Source organism: Theobroma cacao, chromosome 9 (assembly GCF_053813885.1).
Source record: "Theobroma cacao isolate CCN51 chromosome 9, ASM5381388v1, whole genome shotgun sequence".
NCBI classification, from domain to species: Eukaryota; Viridiplantae; Streptophyta; class Magnoliopsida; order Malvales; family Malvaceae; genus Theobroma; species Theobroma cacao.
In genome coordinates, this window is record NC_142647.1 from 560,341 (window position 1) to 574,809 (window position 14,469).

The 14,469-nt window shown below is 36.3% G+C and overlaps 2 protein-coding genes across 2 annotated transcripts; both read right to left on the minus strand.

Annotated features, from left to right (window-relative positions):
- Window positions 1-2,006: 2,006 nt before the first annotated feature.
- LOC18587655 (glutamate receptor 2.7-like) lies at window positions 2,007-6,559 on the minus strand. The gene is made up of 5 exons (XM_018127060.2): window positions 6,247-6,559; window positions 3,907-5,246; window positions 3,484-3,796; window positions 2,969-3,375; window positions 2,007-2,855 (listed from the first exon to the last, which is right to left on the minus strand). The coding sequence occupies exons 1-5, from the start codon at window positions 6,506-6,508 to the stop codon at window positions 2,379-2,381; spliced, it is 2,799 nt and encodes a 932-aa protein (XP_017982549.2). The 5' UTR covers window positions 6,509-6,559; the 3' UTR covers window positions 2,007-2,378.
- Window positions 6,560-9,903: 3,344 nt separating this feature from the next.
- On the minus strand, window positions 9,904-14,469 carry LOC18587656 (glutamate receptor 2.7-like). Its single transcript, XM_018126614.2, has 5 exons — window positions 14,111-14,469; window positions 11,749-13,097; window positions 11,326-11,638; window positions 10,820-11,226; window positions 9,904-10,722 (listed from the first exon to the last, which is right to left on the minus strand). Exons 1-5 carry the CDS (start codon window positions 14,370-14,372, stop codon window positions 10,402-10,404), a joined length of 2,652 nt encoding a protein of 883 aa, XP_017982103.2. The 5' UTR covers window positions 14,373-14,469; the 3' UTR covers window positions 9,904-10,401.

Consider the following 14,469-nt stretch of genomic DNA (forward strand, 5'->3'; position numbering starts at 1 on the left):
TCCAGGAAGTTGTAAGGAAAACATTGGATTGTTAACTAATAATTTGAGGCAAATTAAACAATGATCATTAAATTAACCACGAAGTTTAAAAATAGAAAGATTCTCTACATACTTTTGGCTAAAATCTTCATCAGTCAGATTCTCCACTTCCTTGTTGACACAAATTAATATTATTTCTCTTTTTTTTTCTCTATTTGATTTTTACAAATATATATTATACTAAAATTTGTAAAAAATATTTATAATATTAATGTTCAATGTTTTTTAATATGAAATTTTTTTTAAAATTATAAAAAATAAATTTATAACATAAAAAAATGAGAGTATTAAATGTGAAAAAAAAAAGAGAGGAAAAGACTATCATAATAAAGATGAAGTACTACCGTTGACCTCATTTATCCTTAATTAATTAAGGAAACATTTTGTCTCCAAACTTTTCCAGGGAACCAAACGCCTCCCTCATATATCCTTCTTTTTCCTTCCTTCTGGCTCAATAATATTTTACTTTCCCACACTTCCTCCGTAATCATATGGCTTATATCATGTGATTTGCGAGGAGAAATGAGTCAATGAAAATAGAGTAAGAGAGCAACCAGAACTCTAAGCAACTTCAACTAGTATTTTCTATTATCTCTTTCATCCTCTTCACCAAATCATACGCAACATGTTACCCTTTTCTTTTCTTTTTTTTTGTTTTCCGTTATTCCCCGAGTCTAACTCATGCCTAAACAGCTTGCCTTCCAATATTAGGGAGTCACCTTGACTTCTTGAATTGAACAGGGAATTAAATCAATCTCTGACGAGGGACTCGATTTTAATTCTAGTATTTTGAAAATTACTATATAACTTCAGTTAAGCTGTAATTGATGATGACATTTACCTTCAATAATCTCAGTAGTCAAACACATTTTCTTGACTTGGGAAACTTGAATTAAAATTTTTCGATGGTGACTCAAATTTTTTATTTTTTTTTCCAATTTCTTGTTTGTTTATCTAGTTGGATGTACTAATCAACCAACATATTTAACTGTTAAATATTGGAGCAAATGTAAGCACATGTTTGGAAACAACCATGCAGATGTATTTGAGACCTTTCTATAGGTTAATTATAAACTATCTTGATATTTCCGACTCCTAGACTTTAAATTTTTTTTAAAAATTAATATTTGATGCATTGTTAATATATAAATTTTATATATTATAAGTAAATTAGATATTATCACTTTCTTAGTTATAAAATTTTAAAATTAAGAACAGATAATATACATATGGTACAATTTCTTCGAAGTTTTCTCTCAAAACAGGAGTGAAGCAATCAACCTGTTTCTTTTTTTTTTTTTCTCTCTCTCATATACTTTGTCAAATTTCTAGTAAGATTTCAGTTTACTGGGAAAGTTCTCGTGTATGCCCCTAGGGTTATTATGAAAGACATTGCAATTTCCTTTTTTTATTTTTTTGAGAAAATATTGTGGTTTCTGTTGAATATGTTGTTCCTGCTCCACTTACCAAAAAATTATTGGTTTTTTGTACAGAATGGAAAGGTTGCAGCAACTGGCTTTGGTCATCCAGGATGCTGATGGAGAGGTCAGAGCTGACGATCTTGTTAACTCTGGACCTCTCTTTCTCTGTAAATGGGGTATACCCTTTTCTTCATGAAATGAAATGATTCTTAATCTTCAAAAAAACAAAGTTTTCATATTAGATGCCAGCTAATTAGCATAGGTTGGTTTCAGGTGCAATTACAACTTTTTAAAAGCAGAAAGCAGGGAATTCTTCCTCAAATTGTGAACAATTTGAGGAATTATGGAGGATGAAAATATGGCTCCTGTTAGGAAGCCTCTGTTTAAGGTTGAGTAGAACAGGGGCGAACAGAGTGTTGGCAAAATGAAGGAAAAAGCACCCACTTCATTCATAATCCAAACAATATATACAGCCTACTAGCTACTTGGTAGTTATAAAGAGTTACAAGTAAAAGCTTGATAAAAAAATAACTGAATACAGCATCATGTTTCCAACTTCCACGTACAAGTCGTGCTGCTATTTTCAACTGACAGTAACTTGTTGCCAGCATTATCAACTACACAATTACGGCGCGGAGTGGATTTTCATGCAGAACCCCGTAAAATTCTGTTGAAAATTGGCCTGGAAGCAGGAATACGGATGTAGTCTAGTTCATCAATTTACAATATTCATCTTCAACTATTGTTCTCAATTGAGTGGGAATATATCTGAATCAATTCAGCTCATGGGTCATTTCTGTTAGCAAGCTCAAGTGAAGATCTTTCCGGAGATGGGAATATCTCAGGAGATACTGATCCACTCGGAGCTAGATCACCATGCCCTGTAACCCTCCCTTGGTCTACAATGAAAACAAAGTGTTAAGAATCTGTCTGGTTTGAGCAGCTTGATGGACTCGGCGGGCAGTTAGTGTTCTGTGAGCTTCCAACAACACCTATGCTGTGAACACTGCAAGTGCTGCTCGCATGATCTCTGACTTCGCTTTTTCTAAAAGTATGGGAGCTCAGGTCTTTCTGGTCAAAGATTCTCGACAAAATTCGGATTCTTCTCCGTGCTGAAGTTTCAGAACGGAACTGAAACAAGACATGTCGTTGTTCATACAAGAACCTTGCTGAAAATATGATGAGAGCTGATATGGATGCTGCCCCAGCAATGAGGAACAGGCCCCAAAAGCTCTCAAGACCAAGACTGCTTGAAGAAACAGAAGGGTCGACGTCAGGACAAACAGTTTCCTCCTTTAACCATGAGTTTTCAATTTGTTCCATTCTGTCACCTTGAGTAACATTCAGGATTGCCCTTGAAACATCTGTTACGAGAGGGGAACCTTTAGGGAAGACCTACAAAAAGCAACATAAATAAAAATCAGCAAGAAACATTAAGCATATCATAGAGAATGGTGGAAGCTAGAGTAAGAGAGAGGGAGGGAGGGAGATATTGACAGAGAACTCACGAATCCAAAGCCACCGGTTTTAAACGCTGGCTGTACTGTAGTATATTTGCCACAGTATTTAGAAAGAAATATCTTAATACCAGGAATTTCATCCAAAGCAGCAGAAATACCGCCGTTAGCACTTCCTTTGGTAAAAAGTTCATGAAGTTCTTCCGGAGAGTTATATTTCTTGAGCTGGACTTTATCAAATTTCAACCCCAACAAGATTCCTTCAACGAACGAGCCATCCAAAAAACCAACACTCTCCCTATTCTTCAAGAGCTCATTGATATCAGTAACAGTGGGCATGAGCTGCTCAACTGTTAAAAGTGAAGTCAAACTTGCCGTGTAACTTTGGATGAGAATGAGAACGACGAAGCACCATACTATTACCACAAACCTTGCCAAATTGCTCACCACTCTCTCCCCTGGATTCAAGAACAAAAAAATGGGGTTCAAAATGTTGTATCGAAATGCCATATATGTAAGTGAAATTCAATATATTTATAAATTGAAAAGGTGAAAGGGGTTATTACGATGAGCAAACACCATGGCTGAGAAGGAGAACCAGAAGCTGGTGCCAATTTGATGTGCAGGGGGTCCACGGAAATCCTCGTTTATTCTGTGCTCGAGAATCCAAACAACAAATCCGATGAAGACAAAGAAGCAACCGCTCGTTACCCAGAGGTCCCATGTTAAAGGCTTTAAGAAAACCCATGCATTCTTTTCCTTGTTATCTCTGATTGGCACAATCATCGACACACCAGATTCTGTGTATGGCAATGTGAAGTCCACAAACAATGACCTGTTTGCCACGATCGTTGTATCTCCTACCACAGCGTCATAATTCTGCTCATAGCAGTCAATTGTCAAAAGAGAAAAAAATAAATTGAAGCTATGCATGAAACCATAGTGGTGAATTATAGCAATAGACAAAAGGATTGAAGGAGGAGACTTACCCCATAGTACACTTGATCAATTAAGTCATTGTAAGACCCAGCAGGTTCTCCATCAGGTGTTGCAAATGGAACATACTCATAAGGAACTGCATAAGGCATGTTTTCCATTACAGCATCGAAAACATCAATGCAGTACCCTTTAATTGATTTTGCTTTCTGATTGAGAGGATCCCACACTACCTCAAGAAATTCACTAAAACCACCTTTCACTGGAACCCCAATTCTCAATTTCTTCCCACTTGTTGGGGTCTCCCAACCTTTGGGAACCAAGGTAGTATCCCCTGGCCATATAATGGGACCAAGTTTTGGCTTAGAAGTATTCGGGCTTGTGTTTGTCAAATCCAATTGTCTTACAAGTCCATTTTCGGGTGTCCAGAACCCGACCCTTCTTTCCCCACTTCCAATTACGTTAACTATCTGGAATACGGATGATTGTAATTGCCCATTAACAAAATAAAAGTCTCCGGTAAGGCCTCTGAATTTAGACTTTGATAATTCCTGGATGAGTCGTGGACCATTTTGTGAGACTCCCAAAGTTTCAAGGTCCGTTGCAGAACTGCTGGAAATATCTGGTTTGTTGAAGTGGAGGTTTGCAGTGCCAGCTTTCTCAATTGCCATTGCCAGAGCAAAAGTTGTATCATAAGCCCATAGTCCCAAAATGTTCAATTCAGAATTAATGGAGTCCGGATTCTCTTGCTGGAACTTCCTTCTCCAGCGAACTGTAAAATTTTCTAGCTTTTTTGGTTTAGGAACATAAGACTTCACACCTACAACCCCCTGCATGGAATCGATGGGCGAGGCATCTATTGATCTCCACAGATTAGTCATCGCATCAGTCATGATCCAAACATACCCTTCACTCATCATTCCAATCTCTTTTGCTTTGGCCAAAATCCGACTGCCAAGAGACATTGTCATGTGCACAATGAACACTCTTGTTTGCATGGTCATTAACTTGTAAAGCTCTTCAGCAATTTTGTCATCCGTAGCTAACGCAGAAATGACACTCAGATATGGGACGCGAGTGTTGATCTCCTGTAAGGCCTCCGTCAAGTAAGGTATAAGGCTCTCCCGATGCTGGTTGTCAACGTAGATGGGTACAGCTTCTCTCCATCCAAAAGCCTGGACAATTGCACTTATCGCTTTCACTTGATTTGAGCTACTTTGTGCAGCAAGAAAAAAGTATGGACTCTGGAGGGAAGTGAGAGAAGGACTTGTTGCAGAAAACGATATGATGGGAATCTGAGATTTGTTTCCGAGATTGATAACAAAGTTGGCTTGCATTGAACTTCTCGGTCCTATGATTGCTTGCACTTGTACATTTTTCATCAAGTCGAGAGCTGTTCACCAAGGGAATTGACAAAAATTCTGACTTAATTATTCATCCTGAAAGATTTAACATGCTACAGGAAGAATAAACATTAAAAAATAAACATGGCATTGGTCTGCTGACTCGGTTAAAAAATAAATGTCAGTCTGACTTGAAAATTGATAGCTATTAAAAATATTAGCACGCAGTTGTGCGATGAGCAACGAGCAATGACCATGGAGGGAAGATCTTTTCTAATCACATCATGGTCAATTGTTTTTTTATTACAATTAGTTGGAGGTCAATTCTTCTGTCAGAGTATTTTACCTAGTAAGTCAGGGATTGGTCATTGGTGCATACAGTAGGTTAGTATTATCGATGTCTGGGGTACTCCTACAACCAAACATTTTTCCCTGTCAGTATTATCAACCATCTCTTTCCATCTGCTGTCATGAACGTAATTTAAGGAGAAATAAATTAATGGCGGAATCATTTAGGTTAGCGTCGGTTTGGGTTTATTGCTGGCGGACGGAGAGAGCCTAAGGCTTCTGCCTGAGAGAGTCCCTGACTGTGATCGCTTGTGTATATATAAATGATGCATGCTTTCATAAGCAAAGCAAAAAACTTCTATATCCAAATATACATCAAAACGTCATACTGGTTCAAAAAGCAGAAGATATCGGACTAATTTTTTCAGGTGTTTTAGAGAGAAAAGTAAAAGGAAACAAAATGGACTGATTATATGTTAGTAATAGTTTCAGAAATCAATCGAAAGAAATTAAGTTATGGGTACATTGTGTAATAAAACTTCATTTGATAATGTTCATAGGGAAATGTAATAAGCACCCACAACCTTGACAAGGTGATCGGAGCAGCCAGAAAAAGGAAGAAAAAATTAAAATCAAACTACTCTACATCGATATTTTGCTATCTCAGTAGCTTAATTTCATCAAGAATAACAGAATAAGTTCAAATAAAAAGGTGAGTCGAAGAAGAAGAAGAAGAAGAAGAAGAAGAGGGAGAGAACGCACCGGCATCAGCTGCGGCGGCGACGCCTTTCTTGGAGTCCCTGATGTTCAAGACCATCCTGGTTTTGTAGTGAGCATGAGTGTCATAAAAGTCTGAGAGGGCCATGTTGATGCAACTCAAACCAATCTTCCCAACCAAGGAATCCAAGTCAAGAACCACACCTACGTTAACTTGGGTGGTTGTGTTTTGAGTCAGGACCCCTTCTAGCAAGAAAATGAAGACACAGAACAGATGAAATATGGGTTTGGTACAGCTCCTCATCATCTTTGGAGCTGATCTTCTGCTCTTGAACACGGTTTTCCCACAGACAAATATCTGTACTTATAGGAATAGGATGACAGATTTGAAAAGTAGTATGAATAACACGTCTAGACGAAGAAGTAGTAAACAAATACAGTGCATGGGGATACAAAATTATTTAGTCTTGGAATCATTGATCCTTTTGCTTTTTGTTATTTTTTATAAAAAAAGTTTAAACATAAAAAACAAAAAAAAATCAATGAAAGGAAACTTGTAAGCATGACTTGTAATCTTTCTAATTATCCCTAAACACGTGATTCATTGACTATTAAAAGGTAATTAATTACTTCTTTTGGTCTTCTAAAAAGCTTAGACTTCTTTCTTTATGTTTGAGAAAGACGTGTGTATAAACTTATTTATATATTTTTTTAATAAAACTTCATGGATTGTATTTAATTAAAGTCATATATAAAGAAACCATGAACACGTTAATTCAGAAGGTTTTTCAACTTTTTTTTTTTTTGAATAAGGTCCAAATTTAATATTTTATTTAAGGTGATGGGTCAAATTTCTCATTTATCATTGAATGATTTCAATTTTCTCATTTATACCTTTTAATTAAATTATAAAATATAGTGATAAAATTGTATTCATACAAAAATTAAAGATAAATTCGAATCTGATCCCAATTTTTTTAAATGGGGACGTATATAAAACAATTCTAAAAAAGGGTAAGAATAAAAAAAATTAAGTTCAAAACGTCGAAATATAACTATATTCTTATACTTTTTAAACAAAGGAGTATAACAAAAAATCCCTTTCTGGAATTTAAACCAAACCATGCTTAATTATAATCTTAAATTGATGAATTGGTTTTATACCATCCCCGTCCCTTATTTTGTTAACTAACTAAGCGTGAGTTAAGCCTTTTTTTTTTTTTTGGCCAAGTGAGTTAAGCTCTTGAAACAAAAAAAAATGATTTAATACATATTCATGTAATAACTTTTAATCATATATCATATTTTGATTTATCAAATTTTATAATTGACGTGATGGAAACTCTCCATTTAATAATTTCTCGTAGAATAGATTATAGAGTTCAAACAATTGTAATAAAATCTGTTAAGTACAAGCTGAAAACAAAATAATAATATAAAAATGTAAGTTCTTTATTCCATGGATGTGGAACGACTAGTTTAATTTAATAAGAGGGTTCCCATCAGTTGGAATGGGGCAACAGGAGGACTTGTCAAGGAGAGAAGGGAAAATTACAGGAGTGGAACGTAAATGGCCTTCAAATACGACTGCAGCATTTTGTCTTCTTATGTAATTAACGTTTACCTTGACCTAATCAATGCAGAATGATTTCTTCTGCTCAAGAAAGAGAAGACAAACTCTAATTCTAGTAATGAAGACTGCAAATTGATGTAGTATTGACGAATGGTTTGGTTTTCTTGCTGGTTTAGCCCATCATTTTCCATATCAATCAACAAATCATTTATTGTTGAATTAAATTCGAAATTAGCTATCTTTTCAATGTGTAATGATCAATCAAGATCCTGAGATAATGATAATGAGATTAATAGTTTAAGGAAAAGTATGGGTAATGTTATTGCCAAATTTGGTATTTATTGAAAGTATGAAACGAAATTTTATATTTTTTTTCGTAGAATGTCAAGTTGAAATTTAAGCTTGATTGTTTAATTACTTGTTAAGTATCCAGTTGTTTTCGTTTCAGGATTCTTGACTTATATCAATTTGATATATATTAATAAAAATTCTTTAGTTTGAGAAAAAAAGTTATTTACAGTACCAAAAAATCAAGTGGAGACAGCTAGGCCCATGGGGATTCCATGATAATGTAAAACTGAGAAAGGGCAGAAGGTCAGATCTAGCCGTAAAGGTTAGACCAAACTTCGATGTTGGTTTCTGTAAGAAAACGAAAAGAAAGACTTGACAAACAAAATGCAGCTTTGTTCTTAACGTTGTTGACTCGAGCAAGCAAAACGTGTGAAGTTTTTTTTTTGGGGGGGGGGGGTTCTTCGTACAAAACGAGTGATGATTACTATGGAGAAACATTCAATACGTAAAGAGATGGAAATTCCATTTCGTTAATTTAAAATTTGTAGAATTGGTAAATTAACTTGTTATTCTCTTTGACTAAAAAGAGAAGATCACTTGAACTTGATCAAATGAATAAAATTATTGATAATCAAACCAAATTGTGACATAATTTTCACTGATGGTATTAAATCTTATAGTGGTATTCATCATTAGAAGAAATTTCAAGCTTTAACTTGAATAATTTAAAACATGGAGTAGTTTTGAGTTATTTAGATTTTAAAAGGCAATATGTCTTAAAAAATTTCAGAACTATTTTCGAAAATTCAATTAAATTTTTATTTTTTATTATATTAAATAAAATCTTGATATTTTTATTTTTGATTACATAAGTATTTATGATTAATAGTTTACTTATTATTGTTAACCAAAATAGTATATATCACTTTTATATTCATGTGACATTGACATAGATAATAAAAAATGTCATATAATTATGTCATTATGTTCATAATGACATGTTATCATACCACACTAACACCTCAATTTGAAAAATATCATACTATCACCTCCTGATGATGAACTCAATTTGAATACAAGTATTTTAAAAATTACTGTATAACATCAGTTGTAATTGATAATGACATTTACCTTTAATAATCTCAGTAGTCAAGCAAATTTTCCTGAGTTGGAAAATTTAGTGCAGATAAGAAACTTGAATTAAAGTTACTCGACGGTGACTCAAAACTTTTAAAAGAATTTTCCCAATTTTCTGCTTATTTATCTAATCGAATGCTCTATTCTAATCTGTCCAAATATATATATATGTTCAACTTTTACAAATTAGAGTCCATGAAATTTGTTTAGAAACAACCGTGCATATGTATTTGGCACCATTATCTTGATACTTCTGACCCTTAGACTTTGAATTTTCTTTTAAGGCTTACATTTGAGATATCGATGATAATAAAAAATTTATAAGTTGAGAACATATAATATACATATAGTACTCTTTCTTAGAAGTTTCTTTCAATTACAAAGCTTGACCAGCAGGAGCGAAGCAATCCACCTGTTTCCTTTTTTTTCTCATATACTCTGTCAAATTTCTAGTAAGATTTGATTTTACTGCATCAGTTTCATTTTTGGAGAAAATGTTTCAGTTTCTCTTGAATATGTTGTTCCTGCTCCACTTACCAAAAAAATTAATGATGATCAAAGTAGGTAGTTTTCATTAGATGATAGCAAACTAGCATTGGTAGGTTTCAATTGTTGTAAAAACAGAAAACAGGGCTATCTTCCTCAAATTGTGAACAATTTTGGTGCGGAATGGATTTTCATGTACAACCTGCAAAATCCTATTGAAAGTTGGCTTCCTTTTCTTGTTTAAAAAAAAGTTAATTTTCAACCTGGAAGCTGGAGTACAGATACATTCTAGTCCGAAACACAAACAGGGGGCTCTGTTAACCAGGAAACGGCTAGCTAGAAAGCTAATTGAAGTACGGAGCTCATCAGCTCCACTTCCAACCATGATGCTATACCGATACTATACATGAATTTACAATATTTTCTGCTCATGGGTCATTTCTGTTGGCTGGCTCAATAGAAGATCTTTCCGGGGAAGGGAATGTCTCTGGAGATGCTGATCCACTTGGAGTCAGATCACCATGCCCTGTAAACCTTCCCTGGTCTACAAAGAAAACAAACTGTGAAGAATGTGTCTGGCTTGAGTAGCTTGATGGACTTGGGGGGCAGTTAGTGTTTGGTGAGCTTCCAACAACACCAATGCTGTGAACACTTTGAGTGCTGCTTGCATCTCTGACTTCGCTTTTTCTGAAAGTATGGGAGCTCAGGTCTTTCTAGTCAAAGATTCTCGACATAATTCGGATTCTTCTCCACACTGAAGTATCATGGAACTGAAACAAGACATGCCGTTGTTCGTGCAAGAACATTGCTGAATATATGATGAGAGCTGACATAGATGCAGTCCCAGCAATTAGGAACAGGCCCCAAAAGCTCTCCAGACCAAGACTGCTTGAAGAAACAGAAGGGTCAACGTCAGGACAGACAGTTCCCTTCTTTAACCAAAAGTTTTCAATTTGTTCCATTTTGTCACTTTGAGTAACATTAAGGATTGCCCTTGAAACATCTGCTACAAGAGGGGAACCTTTAGGGAAGGCCTACAAAAAGCAACATAAATAAAAATCAGCATGAAACATTAAGCATATCATATAGAATGAAGGAAGCTAGAGAGAAAGAGATTGACAGAGAACTCACGAATCCAAAGCCAGCGGTTTTAAATGTTGGTTCTACTGTAGTATATTTGCCGCAGTATTTAGAAAGAAATAGCTTAATATAAGGATTTTCATCCAAAGCAGCAGAAATACCGCCATTGGCACTTCCTTTGGTAAAAAGTTCATGAAGTTCTTCTGGAGAATTATATTTCTTGAGCTGGAAGTTTTCAAATTTCAAACCCAACAAGATTCCTTCAACGAAGCAGCCATTCAATAAGCCAACACTCTCCCTTCTCTTCACGAGCTCATTGATATCAGTTACAGTGGGCTGGAGCTGCTCAACTGTTAAAAGTGAGGTCAAATTTGCCGTATAACTTTGGGTGAGAACGAGAACGACGAAACACCATACAATTACCACAAATCTAGCCAAATTGCTCACAACTTTCTCCCCTGTAATATTTTTCAATTCAAGAACAAAAAAATGAGGTTTAAAATGTTGGATCGAAATGCAATATGTTTATAAATTGAAAAGGTGAAAGGGGTTATTACGATAGGCAAACACCATGGTTGAGAAGGAGAACCAGAAGCTGGTGCCGATTTGATGTGCAGGGGGTCCACGGAAATCCTCGTTTATTCTGTGCTCGAGAATCCAAACAACAAATCCGATGAAGACAACGAAGCAACCGCTCGTTACCCAGAGGTCCCATGTCAAAGGCTTTAAGAAAACCCATGCATTCTTTTCCTTGTTATCTTTGATTGGCACGATCATCGACACACCAGATTCTGTGTATGGCAAGGTGAAGTCCACAAACAATGACCTGTTTGCCACGATTGTTGTATCTCCTACCACAGCGTCATAATTCTGCTCATAGCAGTCAATTGTCAAAAGAGAAAAAAATAAATTGAAGCTATGCATGAAACCATAGTGGTGAATTATAGCAATAGACAAAAGGATTGAAGGAGGAGACTTACCCCATAGTACACTTGATCAATTAAGTCATTGTAAGACCCAGCAGGTTCTCCATCAGGTGTTGCAAATGGAACATACTCATAAGGAACAGAATAAGGCATGTTTTCCATTACAGCATCGAAAACATCAATGCAATACCCTTCAATTGATTTTGCTTTCTGAGTGATAGGATCCCACACTACGTCAAGAAATTCAGTAAAACCAACTTTCACTGGAACCCCAATTCTCAATGTCTTCCCATTTGTCGGGATCTGCCAACCTTTGGGAACCAAGTTAGTATCCCCTGGCCATATAATGGGACCCAGTTTTGGCTTAGAAGTGGAATTAGTGCTTGCGTTTGTGTTTGTCGAATTCAACTGTCTTACAAGTCCATTTTCGGGTGTCCAAAACCCGACCTCTTTTTCCCCACTTCCAATTACGTTAACTATCTGAAACACGGATGACTGTAATTGTCCTTTAACAAAATGAAAGTCTCCGGTAAGGCCTTTGAATTTTGTGCTTGATAATTCCTGGATGAGTCGTGGACCATTTTGTGAGACTCCCAAAGTTTCAAGGTCCGTCTCACCACTGCTGGATATAGTTGGTTTAATGAAGCGGAGGTTTTCAATGCCAGCTTTCTCAATTGCCATTGCCAGCGCAAAAGTTGCATCATAAGCCCATAGTCCCACAATGCTCAATTCGGCGTTAATGGAGTCCGGATTCTCTTGCTGGAACTTCCTTTTCCAGCGAACTGTAAAATTTTCTATCTTTTTTGATTTGGCAACATAAGACTTCACACCTACAACCCCCTGCATGGAATCGATGGGTGAGGCATCTATTGATCTCCACAGATTAGTCATCCCATCAGTCATGATCCAGACATACCCTTCACTCATCATTCCAATCTCTTTTGCTCTGGCCAAAATCCGACTGCCAAGAGACATTGTCATGTGCACAATGAACACTCTTGTTTGCATGGTCATTAACTTGTAAAGTTCTTCAGCAATTTTGTCATCCGTAGCTGACGTAGCAATGGCACTCAGATATGGGACGCGAGTGTTGATCTCCTGTAAGGCATCCGTCATGTAAGGTATAAGGCTCTCCCCATAGTGGTTGTCAACGTAGATGGGTACAGCCTCTCTCCATCCAAAAGCCTGGACAATGGCACTGATCGCTTTCACTTGATTTGAGCTACTTTGTGCAGCTAGAAAAAAATATGGACTCTGGAGGGAAGTGAGAGAAGGACTTGTTGCAGACAACGATATGATGGGAACCTGAGATTTGTTTCCGAGATTGATAACAAAGTTGGCTTGCATTGAACTTCTCGGTCCTATGATTGCTTGCACTTGTACATTTTTCATCAAGTCTAGAGCTGCTCACCAAGGGAATTGACAAAAATTCTGACTTAATTATTCATCCTGAAAGATTTAACATGCTACAGGAAGAATAAACATTAAAAAATAAATATGGCACTGGCCTGCTGACTCGGTTAAAAAATAAATGTCAGTCTGACTTGAAAGTTGAAAGCTATTAAAAATATTAGCACACAGTTGTGCGATGAGCAACGAGCAATGACCACGGAGGGAAGATCTATTCTAACCACATCATGGTCAATTGTTCTTTTATTATAATTAGTTGGAGGTCAATTCTTCTGTCCGAGTATTTTGCCTAGTAAGTCTATACCCGATCAGGGATTGGTCATTGGTGCATACAATAGTCTTCTCTACGGTATATTTAATTTTCTAACGTCTGGGGTACTCCTACAACCAAACACTTTTCCCTGTCACTATTATCAACCATCTCTTTCCATCTGCTTTCATGAACGTAATTTAAGGAGAAACAAATTACCGGCGGAATCATTTAGGCTAGCGTCGGTTTGGGTTTATTGCTGGCTGGCGGAGAGAGCCTAGGGCTTCTGCCTGAGAGAGTCCCTGACTGTGATCGCTTGTATATATATAAATCATGCATGCTTTTCATAAGCAAAGCAAAAAATTCTATATCCAAATATACATCTAAACGTCATACTGGTTCAAAAAGCAGAAGATATCGGACTAATTTTTTCAGGTTTTTCAGAGAGAAAGGTAACAATATGGACTGATTATATATTAGTAATAGTTTCAAAAATGAATCAAAAGAAATTAAATTATGGGTACGTTGTGTAATAAAACTTCATTTGATAATGTTCATAGAGAAATGTAATAAGCACCCACAGCCTTGACAAGATGATCGGAGCAGCCAGAAAAAGGAAGAAAAAATTAGAATCAAACTACTCTATATCGATATTTTGATATCTCAGTAACTTAATTTCATCAAGAATAACAGAATAAGTGCAAATAAAAAGGTGAGTCGATAACCTGGAAGAAGAAGAAGAGGGAGAGAACGTACCGGCATCAGCGGCAGCGACGACGTCTTCCTTGGAGTCCCTGATGTTCAAGACCATCCTGGTTTTGTAGTGAGCATGAGTGTCATAAAAGTCTGAGAGGGCCATGTTGATGCAACTCAAACCAATCTTCCCAACCAAGGAATCCATGTCAAGAACCACACCTACGTTAACTTCGGTGGTTGTGTTTTGAGTCAGGACCCCTTCTAGCAAGAAAATGAAGAGACAGAACAGATGAAAAATGGGTTTGGTAGAGCTCCTCATCATCTTTGGAGCTGATCTTCTGCTCTTGAACACGGTTTTCCCACAGACAAATATCAGTACTAAGAGGAATAGGATGACATATTTGAAAAGTAGTATGGAT